The sequence below is a fragment of the Brassica napus genome, chromosome C1 (assembly GCF_020379485.1).
Source record: "Brassica napus cultivar Da-Ae chromosome C1, Da-Ae, whole genome shotgun sequence".
Lineage (NCBI taxonomy): Eukaryota > Viridiplantae > Streptophyta > Magnoliopsida > Brassicales > Brassicaceae > Brassica > Brassica napus.
Genome location: NC_063444.1, coordinates 1,250,145 through 1,263,766, shown reverse-complemented (window position 1 = coordinate 1,263,766; position 13,622 = coordinate 1,250,145). Strand labels below are relative to the sequence as shown.

The 13,622-nt window shown below is 34.2% G+C and overlaps 1 protein-coding gene across 1 annotated transcript; it reads left to right on the top strand.

Moving 5' to 3' along the window:
- Positions 1-11,876: 11,876 nt before the first annotated feature.
- Positions 11,877-13,610, top strand: LOC106441873 (probable NAD(P)H dehydrogenase (quinone) FQR1-like 2). Its single transcript, XM_013883654.3, has 2 exons — positions 11,877-12,489; positions 13,208-13,610. The coding sequence occupies exons 1-2, from the start codon at positions 11,924-11,926 to the stop codon at positions 13,434-13,436; spliced, it is 795 nt and encodes a 264-aa protein (XP_013739108.2). The 5' UTR covers positions 11,877-11,923; the 3' UTR covers positions 13,437-13,610.
- Positions 13,611-13,622: the final 12 nt, after the last annotated feature.

The window sequence follows — 13,622 nt, the reverse complement described above, 5'->3', positions numbered from 1 at the left end:
ACCTCACTCTTCTCCTTCAATAGCATAACCCACATATACCTAGAGAAGTCATCGATCAAGGCAAAGACATACTTATTATTTGCAGGCGTTGGTGGTGTGATTGGACCACACAAATCTCCATGCAATAACTCTAATGGCTTTGTCGCACGAAACATGGCTTTAGTCGGGAATGACTGTCTGATCTGCTTCCCTGCGAGACATGCGTCACACACGCTTTCTTCGTGTGTTACACACGGCATTCCTACGACCATCTCCTTCCTTACCATGTTATTCATCACTCCATAGCTTATATGTCCCAGCCTAGCATGCCACCTCCATGTAGCATCTACGTCCCTGACATGTAAACATTTCGGGTAGCTTATCTCCATAGGGGTCTTGTAGAGACGGTTTGGAGATCTTGTCACACGAACTAGCAACCTTCCATGCGAATCTGTGAGCGTTAAGTAGACATCTTTCATGTTAACCTCACATCCGTTTTCTGTTGCTTGCCCAAGACTCAATATATTGTGCTTCAGATCGGGTATGTAGTATATGTCCTTGAGTGCCTTCTTCTCTCCAGTCTTGCACACAAAGGTAACCACACCCTTTCCTACAATGTCAACACACGATCCATCACCAAACTTCACCTTCCCTTTGGTGTTGAGATTCAAACTCGAAAAGAACTCCTTGTTCTCTGTCATGTGATTGCTCGCTCCATTATCCAAATACCAGACACTTGCACTGCCTTTGTCGATATCAAGATTCTTCGGAATCACCTTATCTTCGTTCAAAAACACCACCTCGTGTACATAGAGTGCATCAGCCTCTTCTGTCTCGTTTAGGTTGGTTTCTTGATTCTTCTCTGTCTTTTCGGGACAGACAGTTGCGTAGTGATCAGGCTTGTCACATCTCCAACATATCAGCTTTGAACGATTCTTCTTCGAGTTGTTATCTTCGGTGTGTGACGCACGGTTTTGGTTGTGTGACCTACCTCGACCTCTGCCTCTACCGTTCCGTCCTCTTCCTCTACCACGGGAATTCTCATAGCCCCTCTGACTATGCTCTTCATTTTTCGAAAACATCAGTTTCCCTTGGTCTTCTTTCTGAGTTTCTTCTCCTACATGCTCCTCGTACGCCTTAAGCCTTCCAACTATGTCTTCAAACCCCGTCGAGTTGAGATCTAGGACTTGCTCAAGTGATGCTACGATCTGGATATACTTGTGTCTTGGAAGACCCTTCAAGAACTTCTTGACCATCTTGGATTCTTCTATGTTTTCTCCCAACGAGGTTGCTTTGGATGATAGGCCCGATATCTTCCCCGCGAAGTCATCGACCGTATCTGCATCATCCATCTTCAACCTATCAAACTCTGTCATCAACGTCTGAAGTCTCGCCTCCCTTACACGATCAGCTCCTAGGTGTCGCGACTTGATGGCATTCCAGATCTCTTTTGATGCGGTTTGTTCTCCCACCTGGAGAATCAAAGTCTCTGGAACAGATTGAAACAAAAGAGCTATCGCAACATCGTTCTTCTTTTGATCATCTGAACCGGGTTCGATTGTGTCCCACACTTCATGAACACGTAGTAGAACCTTAATCCTCATCGACCAAACTGTGTAGTTTGTCGGTGACAACATCGGACATTGGATGGATGTAGATCCAAAGTCCTTCGTGCGTGGAGCCCTAGTCACGTCAGCCATCTTGCCGTCGCGATCTCTTGTTCACAAGCACCAGGATCTTAAGCTACAACTTAAGCTTAGATCGAGTCTCCAACCTGAGGCTCTGATACCAATTCAAATCTCTTAGAAACACAAAGAGTTATAAGAATAACTTTTCTTATTAGCTTTAGAAACTACTCAAAACTAAAGCTGTCAATATGTTTCTCTCAGATCATATGGAACACATATCCATTAGACCTATATTTATATGAAAGACAATTCCCTTTAACATGTGAGATATGAAAAACACAAACCTAACCTAAATAGAAACTTCATTTTCCTATTTCTAGGTTTTCTTATTGTGTTTATCTTAACATATTAAACATCTAATAATATGTTAAGTTTCCACAAGCTTGGAATTATCCAAACACATAATTTTATAACTAGAAATTAACTAATAAAAGACTTTAAATGTCATTGATTGAATTGATATAAATATTCTTAGTCTTCGCGATATCTTATTTAGTTTTGCGTTTACCTCCGTTCACAGCTATAAAAAACCTTTAATAATCTAGTATGCATGTAGACATGTATGTATAGCTCTGCAAAAGAGATCCAAAATAATGTCGTAAAGAGGATGATTAGGCTTTCCTGTTTAGGTAATTAACAAATCTAATTAAGACATAGTCATCGTGCATTGTGATGAACAATCACAAAGCCAGCACCATTATATTGGGTAGTACGACGACTATTGTTCATTTGTTTGTAAGAATATCCACTATTGGGATCCCAACCTGAACGGACTGTACTACAAAAAAAAGTCAATAAAAGCATTGACAACAATTTTTTTTTAAAGTGATAAAAATTATTATAAGTGTTTCTCATTTGTTATACTCAATATTCATATGAGAGACAAAAAAAATTAAAATATGGTCGATACCCATTAATTGGAACTTTTGCTTCATACATATATACAAAAATGATGGCGCGCTCCATATAAAGTACAGTACAATACATCACTTACGATACTCTATATTTTATACGTCATTGATACGAGAAGGAAAGTCGAAGGCCTTGGCACGTGAAACTTACTAAAGTGAAAATTTTATTTATTACTAAAATCGAAGGATAAGAAGTAATGTACTACACAGTCTACACGTATGGTAGAAAGTAATAATTGCGAGCATCTAGGAAACTATAAAAAGTTTGGAGGGAACACCACTAGATAAGGGACTTATGAGACTACTGTCCAATGGAGAGGACATTCACTTGTATCAATGTCTTCCACGACCCAATCAGTCCCGATCATCCTACTTTAGAATTTCTTTCTCTTTTGTTTTCTTTTCATTCGTGGTTAGGGATCCATGCTAAGAAATTGTTCATTATATTTTGGGAAAAATAATCGGTGCCCTTGCTAGTAGATTAGAGCTAGAAAATTAAGCTAAATCGTATTTAATTACCTAAGATTTTAGTTTACAACTTTATATATTTTACCGTACCGGTTGACAAAATTCAAAGATGAGTAAGACATGCTAACGGACGATTATTCAAAGGTCTAGAATAACTTTAAAGTAAAACTCAAATATCATAAATTTTATATAATCAGTATGATTATACATTACTTATTATTTACATTGTATATTTGCTAAAGTCTTAGATTGAGTTTTAAGTAGGTTTCTTAAAACTTGGAGCTCTATAGGATTGCTTCATATAAATATGCCGAGGGACAGTAGTAAAAACGGCATCTACACTTAGACATTATAAACGTCCAAGAAAATTTGACCAAAAAAAACGTCCAAAAAATATCCTACTCTATAAAAATGAAAATTTTACGCTTACAAAAAGGTTGTATTTTCATTACTAAAAAGTTAGAAGAAAAAGGGTGGCCAATGAGGAAACAAATGACTTAGATTACTCTTAATTGGTCTAAAGCCAAAGAGGATATTCTTGGGCATCTAAAATGAAAAATGGTAGAAACTTTAAAGTGGTTGGAGTGTAGTAGGGACTTGTCGTCATCTTACAACTCCTAAGTTAATCATTAATTAGTTTTACTTGATTATCTTAAAACGAGTTTTAGTCCATGTTCAGGATGTTAATTGCTTGTAGATGTGGACTCTCCTTACAGATGTTGGACCATTGGCCTCCTAAATTGGGTAAAGATATTTCTATGTATGTCTTAAGAAGAGTGTTTCTTTTTACTGAATTAAGGAGAGTGATTGCTTCTAAAGTTTATCATTCTAATTTTTATGATATTAAAAATATATTTCGAGTTAACAGAACATAATACGTAGTATGGATGAGCTTTGTTGAGAAAAATGTTAGAATGGATGGGTTTTGTTTAATTTTAGTTATGAAATGTTAGAATGGGTGATAATAGATACATAAAATTGTAAACAAACCCAGATATTCAACTCGATTAGTCTGACGGTCCATATACATCATTTGGATATCTTAATTCTAAATAGTGACTACTAGATTCGCACTCCCAAGTTGAACCGGGGCTTTTGCATACCTTATTAAAATTAGTGTGTCACGTTTTTTTTGCTTTTATCTTTTTCTAAAGTTTGTTCATTCTGAGAGGATGTAAAAGAAAGAAAAAAAAAGAGGGGACAAAAGAACATGATGGGAGTCATATGAAAGGAATTGAACAGTGGAACGTGGCGAATAACAACACAACCAAACGTACGTATAATTTTTTTTGTGGTCTTGAGAATGCTTTATAATTAACTTCATTGTAAAATATATAGAAGTAGACAATGGAAGCTAAAGCCTTTTGTCTCTCTCTTTCTTCCACCAAGTGTTTGTGTCTGCTTTGAGAACACTGCCATGTCTCCACTTCTTAACATATTCTTCCAATCCCACCCTTACATCTCTCTCCTCCAGTTACCTCCCCAATACAAATTTTCAGTATTGTTAAAGAAAGTTTTGTAAAAAAATTTGGCAAAAAAACTATATATGTCCGAGAAAGCCCGAAATATCTATATTAAAAGTACTAACCAAAAAGTCTGGCATGTGATGATACGTATACCATGTTTTCGGAATTTAGGTGAGTCATTTACATAACTTATAAGGATTGATGATGTTTTGTAATACATATTCATGAATATTATTAGGGTCGGCCTGATTTTGACAGTTGCATTAATATGTTTTAAACTGTTTAGATATTTCTACATAGCTAACTAGTGATCAAATATTTTTGGAATATGATTGGCTCATTTGAAGAGGAATAGTGAAGGGCAGTAGTCAGCTCGTGATCTTTAAATGGAGGTGAAAGAAATATAGATTAGTGTACCCATTCGAATTAGAATGTACAAATTAGAACCCTAAAACGCCTTCTTTGCCGATTTTGCATGTGCTCGAAAGAAGATTTAGGTTGTAGTGATCACAATACTTATTACTGTACAATAGATGCGATTCAAAGCAGACATCTGGGATTATAAAACGAAAGTATTAAAGCTTAACACCAGTAAAATTTTAAAACATAATTTATAAGATAAATATTTTTCATATAATGTTCTAAAGCTTTTCATTCGCTTTTTTATTTATTTCAAGATTCCCCCACTCCTCACTTTGTTGTTATTTTCAAACAGGTGTTGTTCTTATGAAATTATTATATTGTTTTTTTAATGTTGCTCGGATATTTGAATTGTAAATACTCAAATAAATTTAATGGTGTTCTTCGAAAAGTATAAGACTTTCTTTGTCTAAATCATGACCATAGATTAAATTAGACCGCCTAGGCATCTACGGCTACCAGCCTTAGGTCTGAGCACAGATCGGATATCCGGGTTTTTGAAGGTATTTGTGATTTGCTTCGTATGTCACAGATATCTAATTTTCCGATTTGCTTTGCTTCGGAAAAATACGGATATTCGGAAAAACGGATATCCGGAAAATAAATAGATATTTGCGGATATTTATGAATACTTACGGGTATCTCATATGTTTTGATTAATACAAATAATCTTAAATTTTTGATACAAATTTGTTTTGTAAAATGTTTTTTCCATGATATATATGATAAAAATTAAAAAAGTAGTGAATCTACATATTTTGTAATTTTTTGAACTTAGTTAACGATTATAATAACACAAAACTTAAGAAAAAAAATTATAATTGTCATAAATGTGTTTTACTCCTTTTATGTAATACTTTTATATAAGTAATAATGTGAATAGACTTTATCAAATCATATGTTAGAATAATAATTATATAATTTTATACATTAAAAACTTTAAATATAATCAAGATATATATGTATTTATATATTGACGGATCAGATCGGATATCCGCTTCCCAAATTTTTTAATATTTGTGATTTGCTTCAATCTTAATGGATATTTATTTTTACTATTTGGTTTGATTCGAAAGTTTACGGATATCCGAAAATTTCGGATCGAATTGAAACGAATAACGAATCGAATCAAATTTAACAGATAAAATGTCCAGCCCTAACCAGCCTATCAAGTTTCAAATTATTCTAAACAACTAGAAGAATAGTCACATCTTTTATCTGAATTTTTGTTTTCTTTTTGGTCAAGCATCTTTTATCTGAATAAATTTAACATTTTTTTCAAATAAAAAGTTTTATTTTTGACACTTTTATCTGGACGGTATAAGTTTATTCCATAACCTACGTAACACTTTCAGTAAAATCCCAAATTACACAACAGTTTTTTTTAATTACCCAACACTTAGTTCAAGATAACTTTTAAAAGAATAAGAAACTAATGTCAATACTTTGAAGGAAGTAAAGTAAAATACAGCTTTCACCTAACAATTTAACCATCGCTCTTTGTCGATCGATATATGCCAAACTCAAATTAACTAATTTTTTTTACATCATGAAATGAAGTTATACACGTGGCGAATTTATAGGAATCAGCAAAGGAGACCACATCTCTTGTTGGTTCGTTCACGTGTCATCAGTCTTCAGTTCATGGAACCTGACTCCTTTCTTCAGAGAGTACAGACCAAAATGTGTTCAAAAAAAAAAAAAAAAAGAGTACAGACCAATTAGATTTATTGTTCTCCCATAAGTTAACTGTTGCCGCCATCCGCCATGTTTTCAGCATTTCGTTTAGAGACGTATCCAACTCGGTTTAGATAAACCAAATTCGAACCATACAAAAAAAATGAAATGAATATTAAAGTCAAACCAAAGTCATTTTAAACTGAACCAAGTAAGAAATGAATACATATTTTTGAATGATTTTCAGATCAAGTATAATTTGCTACAAGACTAAACCCATACGAATTCGGCATAGAAACAACTAAGATTTTATGTACCAGAAATTTGAAAATAACATGTTAAAACTTGAGCTAATTTGATATAGTCCAACTGTATGTAAAAAACAAAGCGTTGACGTTAATTGATCCAAACTAATAAGATTTATATAAAAACTGATAATCGTACATAATCCAGCCATTTAAAGCTTTAATAAAATAAATACTATAAAAGTAGACAGGCATATAGGGATATGTTTTACACATTTATCCCACTCAAAGAGGCAAAAACTTATCCGCAAAGAACCGTTTGGCTTTTTGCTTGTAACTCAAAATAGTTTGCGTCACGTTTTGATTGAATATTTACCAAATCAATGGAACTTGGGAAATTTGTAAAGGAGTCGTTACGTATGTCTTTAGAGATTTCCTTATTGGGAAATGAGACGTAACGATGTAACATATGAGTCCGGACACGTGGTAGTTCATGTAACCACGATATTGTTTTCAACTCTCGTTGTCTTTTGCGTCTAGACCATGTCCCTATACCATTTCGCCGGACATTTTCTTACTCGTTAAGCCATTTATAATCCTATATACATGCTAATTAACCTCTTTAAGTGTTACACAAAAAAGTTAACCTCTATATATACTACTTCAATTAATGGGTAACAAAATTAGATATGAGGTATATGTTGGTCTAGTTATTTATATGCACCATGTTATCAAAATAGCTTCACATGTTATCTTTGTTTTAACTTTTAAGACCATGTTAGTCATTGATACAAATTTAAGAAACGAATCACTATATGCAATGTCTAAAAGTAAAGTATTTATTTCAACTCCGTCGTCAGCAATTTTTAAGTTTAATTAGTTATACAAAGTATAATACTATAGTAAATAGTACTTGTATTCCCAAACCTTGGGTATGTGACGCGCTATTACTATATAAGGCTACAAAATCTTAGACCCACGGAAAGAAACTGATATCTTATGTTATGTGCACATACGTACAGGCATTGGATTGATCAAATTTATTCCAAAATATTAAATAGGGTCGTAAAGCGTGTATATAGACGTACACCACATACATGTTAGGTAGTCTACAAAATAATATTTTAGAATCTTATCCAATCGATTACTACTAACAGGAATAATTTCGCGTTTGTATATATGCTTTCTCATCCGATACGTTACTTTATTTGGAAAGTCGTACCTTAATAAACAAAATTCGTAGGGGGAGTTGGTATTGGTGCCCTTCTAAATTATATGATTGGTTGTGTTTAAGCCAACACCTTTTTTTTTGTTTTAATGTAAAACTTTCTTTTGGGGAAAATCACTTCTAAATCTTTTGTTTATAAAATATTTTCCTTCAGTTACGCCTTAATTTGAGCATGCACTCTACGATCCATTGCCTTGAACTTCTTTTATATAAGGCGCAAATGCAAATACACACAGAAATATGTTTGTATATATTCCTCAGCTGATTTAAAATACGTATGGTATTTTTTTGGAGGATGATACGTAGAAGTGTTGGGGGTTCATTTCATACGCATGCGGTTGAGAAACTTGTATCAGCAAATAGAAAGATTGAGCTTGCTGCTCTTACGTCTTTGGTTTCATTTCTCTCAAATGAATAAATGATAATTACCATTGAAAAGTTATAAGAATTGACCTAATCCACGTTTTACCAAACAATGGATATAGCGAGTCAGCGACGCCTGCAACATTAGTTGTCACAATTTCACTGATAAAAAGGTAAAAGCTAGGAACCTTGAAAGCTACTAATAAAGCATACTCAAAATGTTTTTTTTTTCTTCTTCTTTTTGGGTCAACACTCAAAATTTTTTATGAAAAACTATTGGGACACAAGTCTCTCCATCTCTCGCGTGTCGCAGTCGCCGTTAAAGCAAAAAGTCCATGCACATCTACGAACCAAAGAACAAATAATTGTAAAGAAATATTACGCTTCGTTGCATAATTAACTACTAGTGGTTAAAATACCAAAATATTTCTGACGCAAAGAAAAGCGAAACCAATAAACATATTTATTGTCAATATAATAACCTTCTTATTCTTTTTTTTTTAAACACAGTCAATATAATAACCTTCATAGGTGTATTTCTTCCGCTAGTTAATCTAACTTTACACAAAATAATTTTCTTATACAACTTTTTAATAAATGATTATCATGGTTGTTGTTTATATATAACCATCATCAAAATTAATATTTATATGCATACAAAATCTTCACAAATATCATCTCTGTTTGTTAAGATTATAGCTTTCCATTAAAAAATAATTACAAAGACAACGGATATTGTGTCTTGGGTTGAAATTTTGATAAATATAATAGTTAAAATGACTATGGTGCTAATTTTTGTACACAGACATTGTTTTCATTTCCTGTTTGATTGAAGAAGTAGTTGATTGCTGATATTCGTTGGTTAAAAAAATCCAATAGAATTCCATGGATCCTTCTGTAGTGGATTAATAAGCATGTCAATCCCTAAACAGCTAATCCTATATCTATGGTCCTTTAAAATAACATTAAAGATTCTCAATTGCTCGATTAAGACACTAATCACCGCCACAATCTTTACGATTAAAACATTCAATGATAGAACACAACGTGGACGGTCCAGGAAACACTCACATGCAGTAAAAATTAGATATACTTTCCATAAATATAGATATGAATCATAATTAAATATGTTGTTCACTCAACGGTTTTTTGCTGATTCATTTGTATCTCTCGAGGTCCAACCTGTCTCTTTGGTTTCTTCTGCATTCCGAAACACGATTAGAGCTTTAAGCACATGGTTAGCAACTAAACAAATCTTTTTATTAGCTCCTTAATTTAAGATTATAAATTTCCATAAATAGTATTCGGAAACGTGGCATGTCTATCAACTCCACAGGCGCCCCTAAAGACAGCTAAAAGAGGAGGTTTTTCTAGATTGCTCTTGGGTTTGGTCCTAGATTTGTGGGGGTGTTATCTTTAAATGTATTATTATAAGAGAATTCTCATTATCAGTCTTAATTTATTGATATAATCTTTCTATATTTTCTCTCGCAGCTTTAAACACGATCTTGTATGATTTCCATGGTGGTCCAAGGTAATACTTGGCACAACATCAAGCATGATGTTAAAAAATTAGTAAAGCTTACCAAAGCACTAATACATCAATATGTATAATATTAGCTGCTGAAAATTAAATTATATATTTTCCCGACATTAATCAATTAGGTAAGATTTATATAGCTCTTAGTACATAACTACAATAAATAGTTAAATACCCAAAGGTTAATCAATTCAACATATTGAAATACGTATCTTGTTTAACATTCTACCAGACTTTTAGTGAAGTTTACAAGGTGTTATTGGTTTATATATTTTGATTGATTTAGAAATCCATATAGTATTTATAAATCCAAGTAAAATATGCAAATCCGGAGGTTTTTCCTCGGATTTGAGTCTTTATATTTTTAACTAAAAAATCCAAACAAATCCATTCAAATCCATTATTAAATCAAATATATTAGTAAATCCGTACGATTGAATAACACTTGATTTGATATAAAATTAATGAATCATTAAACCAATAACACATGATTTTAATACAAATTTGAAAATCATAGAACCAATAACACTAGATTTAGTTCGGATTTTCAAATCCATTAAAATACAACAACCAATAACCCCTACTTAGAATCTCAAGTACTTATAACCAATAGATGTAATTTGACTTGCTGAGTCTACTAACTATTCTCCTACGTCCTAATCAACAAATGATAGTTTCCTTCAAATTAACAATGTGATTGATAATTTTCATGCAACTCTTTTTCGAGATCGTAGGTAGGATGATTAGGTTAAATAGACTACATTAGTTTAATAGTACGCTTTCAAACACGTCAAAAGACACCATCGGATTAGCCGATTAAGAAAGCAACCATCATATCAATTATAATTGCAATTATATATAGTTTTGTATATTGACGAACTATGCACTCATTCACATGCATAAATATGTTTATCCATCGAGAGATCAAAAACATATATCTGTGCTAGTTTCTACAAAACAAAACTAAGGAAAAAAAAAACGTCTCAATCTATCAAATAATGGCTCAGATATATTGTGTATATATGGAGTGAATAAAAATGGATGCAGCAAAACGAAAGACCCAACTGAGAATGACACAAATCAATGGGCAAAAAGATGTAAATATTCTTTTTAATTTCTGTTTTTGAAATCAACCTGGAAATCACACACGCATGTGAGTAATGGATGTTTTTTGTAACTTATGTGAGCACTGAGCAGTGAATGTTTTATAAATAAATTGAGAAGAATTTGAAAAATATTACGCACACAAATAAAAAGTCTATACGGGGAATATTTATGCTAACTGTAAAATTATTTCACACACGTAGTTTGGATGCTTCTTTCGATTCACACTAGGGAGAGAAAATTCAAACTAATCCGAATAAAAATACATGGCAAATGCAGAAGAAGTGAAACACCACAAACCTAAATTGCTCTATCCTAAAGTATAAATTATTTATTACACATGCTAGTTAGTTTCCATCACTATTTTAAGGTAGCAACAACAATGATTAAACACATTCAAAATTGTTATTTGTAGTTGGTTAATTAATCATATACAAAGGAAAAAAAAAACATTGACAAACCCAAACATTGACAAAAAGTCAAAAACCATATTAAAGGCTTATATTATTATCATAAACGGGGTAACAACTATAGAAAGCCCAATAAACAGTCTTAGTCATTAGACTCGTGTATGAAACCGACGACCTTCGCCTAATATGCAGTGAACCTATAATTAAAAGGCTTCTATTATAACGTAAACGGGCTGATAACTATAAAGCCCAGTAAAAGGTCTTAGTCAGCTCGTGTATGAAACCGAGCCCAACTCAAATATTGACCGTAAGATATACGGCGCCGTTATGGTTGACTTGACTATGAGCTGTTAACTCTTCGCTTAATTTCAGGTGATTTATTTATTTATTTATTTTAACTAATCGTTTGTCGGAAAATTTGGGAATGGGGAAAGGTGGCGGATGCGTTCCGAGCAAGAAGAAGAAGCCGTCGTCTCTCGCCACCGCCGGAGACGATCACGGAACCGAGTACGAAGACGCCGTCAACGCTCCGCTCCCGACCGAGGACGATCAAACGACGGCGACGACGGGAGCAACGACGCCGGCGATCACGGCCAGGACCGTCTCTCCGCCGCTGAAGATCTTCGTGGTGTTCTACTCGATGTACGGACACGTGGAGAGCTTGGCGAGGAGGATGAAGAAGGGAGCGGACGGCGTGGAAGGAGTGGAGGCGAGGCTGTACAGAGTTCCGGAGACGCTTTCCGAGGAGGTCGTCGAGCAGATGAAGGCGCCGGGGAGGGATACGGGGGTTCCGGAGATCACGTCGGGGGAGCTGGCGGAGGCGGATGGGTTTCTGTTCGGGTTTCCGACGAGGTACGGGTGTATGGCGGCGCAGATGAAGGCTTTCTTTGACTCGACGGGGCAGCTGTGGAAGGAGCAGACGCTCGCCGGGAAGCCTGCCGGGTTCTTTGTGAGTACGGGGACTCAAGGAGGTGGACAAGAGACCACTGCGTAAGCTTCTTTTGGTTGTTTCCTTTACTACTGCTTGCATTGGTTTGAAAAACTGAAAATAGTTGACTTTGAAGTACAAGTGTCAATATCAAAGCTTTGTCTTTTTGAAATAAATGGAGTTAATAGCATAAAAAACATGAACTTTATGTTTTGCCTGAAAAAGTTGTTCTGGTCAGAGACTTTATCGAAGTACAGTTTAGTTTTTATAGCCTATGGTTGGAATAGCTTGCTTTTGATTGGTTGCTTTCTTAATTACACCGTTTGTTTCAACGGAATCTAGTAGATTGTATAGTTTCAGAACTCAATTTGATTTGCCTACATTTGTGAGTCGGCATCTGGCCACCATTGAATAGGATAGAATTGTTAAATGAAGTTTATTAGAATTTAGAAATGAGTCTCACTTTCTTAGTACCAAATTGCTAATTTTCTAGGCATGAGGAGTGTTGTTGCTTCCTGTAAATTGATAGGTTCTTCAATATTTTTTTTAAAAAATATTTGCACTCAATCCCTTCAGCTGATTTGCTCTGTGATAGTTTGGTTGCTTTTCACAAAATATCTTTGAAATTCCCTCTTTTACTGATGACCTAACACAGCAAATACAGAGAAGCATGTAACGATACATTACATATGGTTTTGCGCATCTTAACTAGTGTACTGTGTTTTTTAGAGTTCAATAGTATCTGAAAACCTGCTGATTCCATGTGGTGTTTATTTGCAGATGGACAGCAATAACACAGCTGGTGCACCACGGGATGCTATTTGTCCCCATAGGCTACACATTTGGAGCAGGAATGTTCAAGATGGACTCAGTACGAGGAGGTTCACCTTATGGAGCCGGTGTATTCGCTGGTGATGGGTCAAGAGAAGCAACAGAAACAGAACTAGCTCTTGCTGAACATCAAGGAAACTACATGGCTACAATAGTCAAGAGACTTGGCCAACCTTAAAAACAAAACAAAAAAGTCCCATATGATTACTTCTTTATTTTTCTCCTCTTTTATTCAATTTCTCAAGCTAAATAATCATATAAAAATATTCCATTTTCATCATTATTGTCTCTTGATTATATTGTGAGCACTTTTATCAAAACAAAAAATATATAAAAAAACATATTTGTAAAATTTTAATAGCTA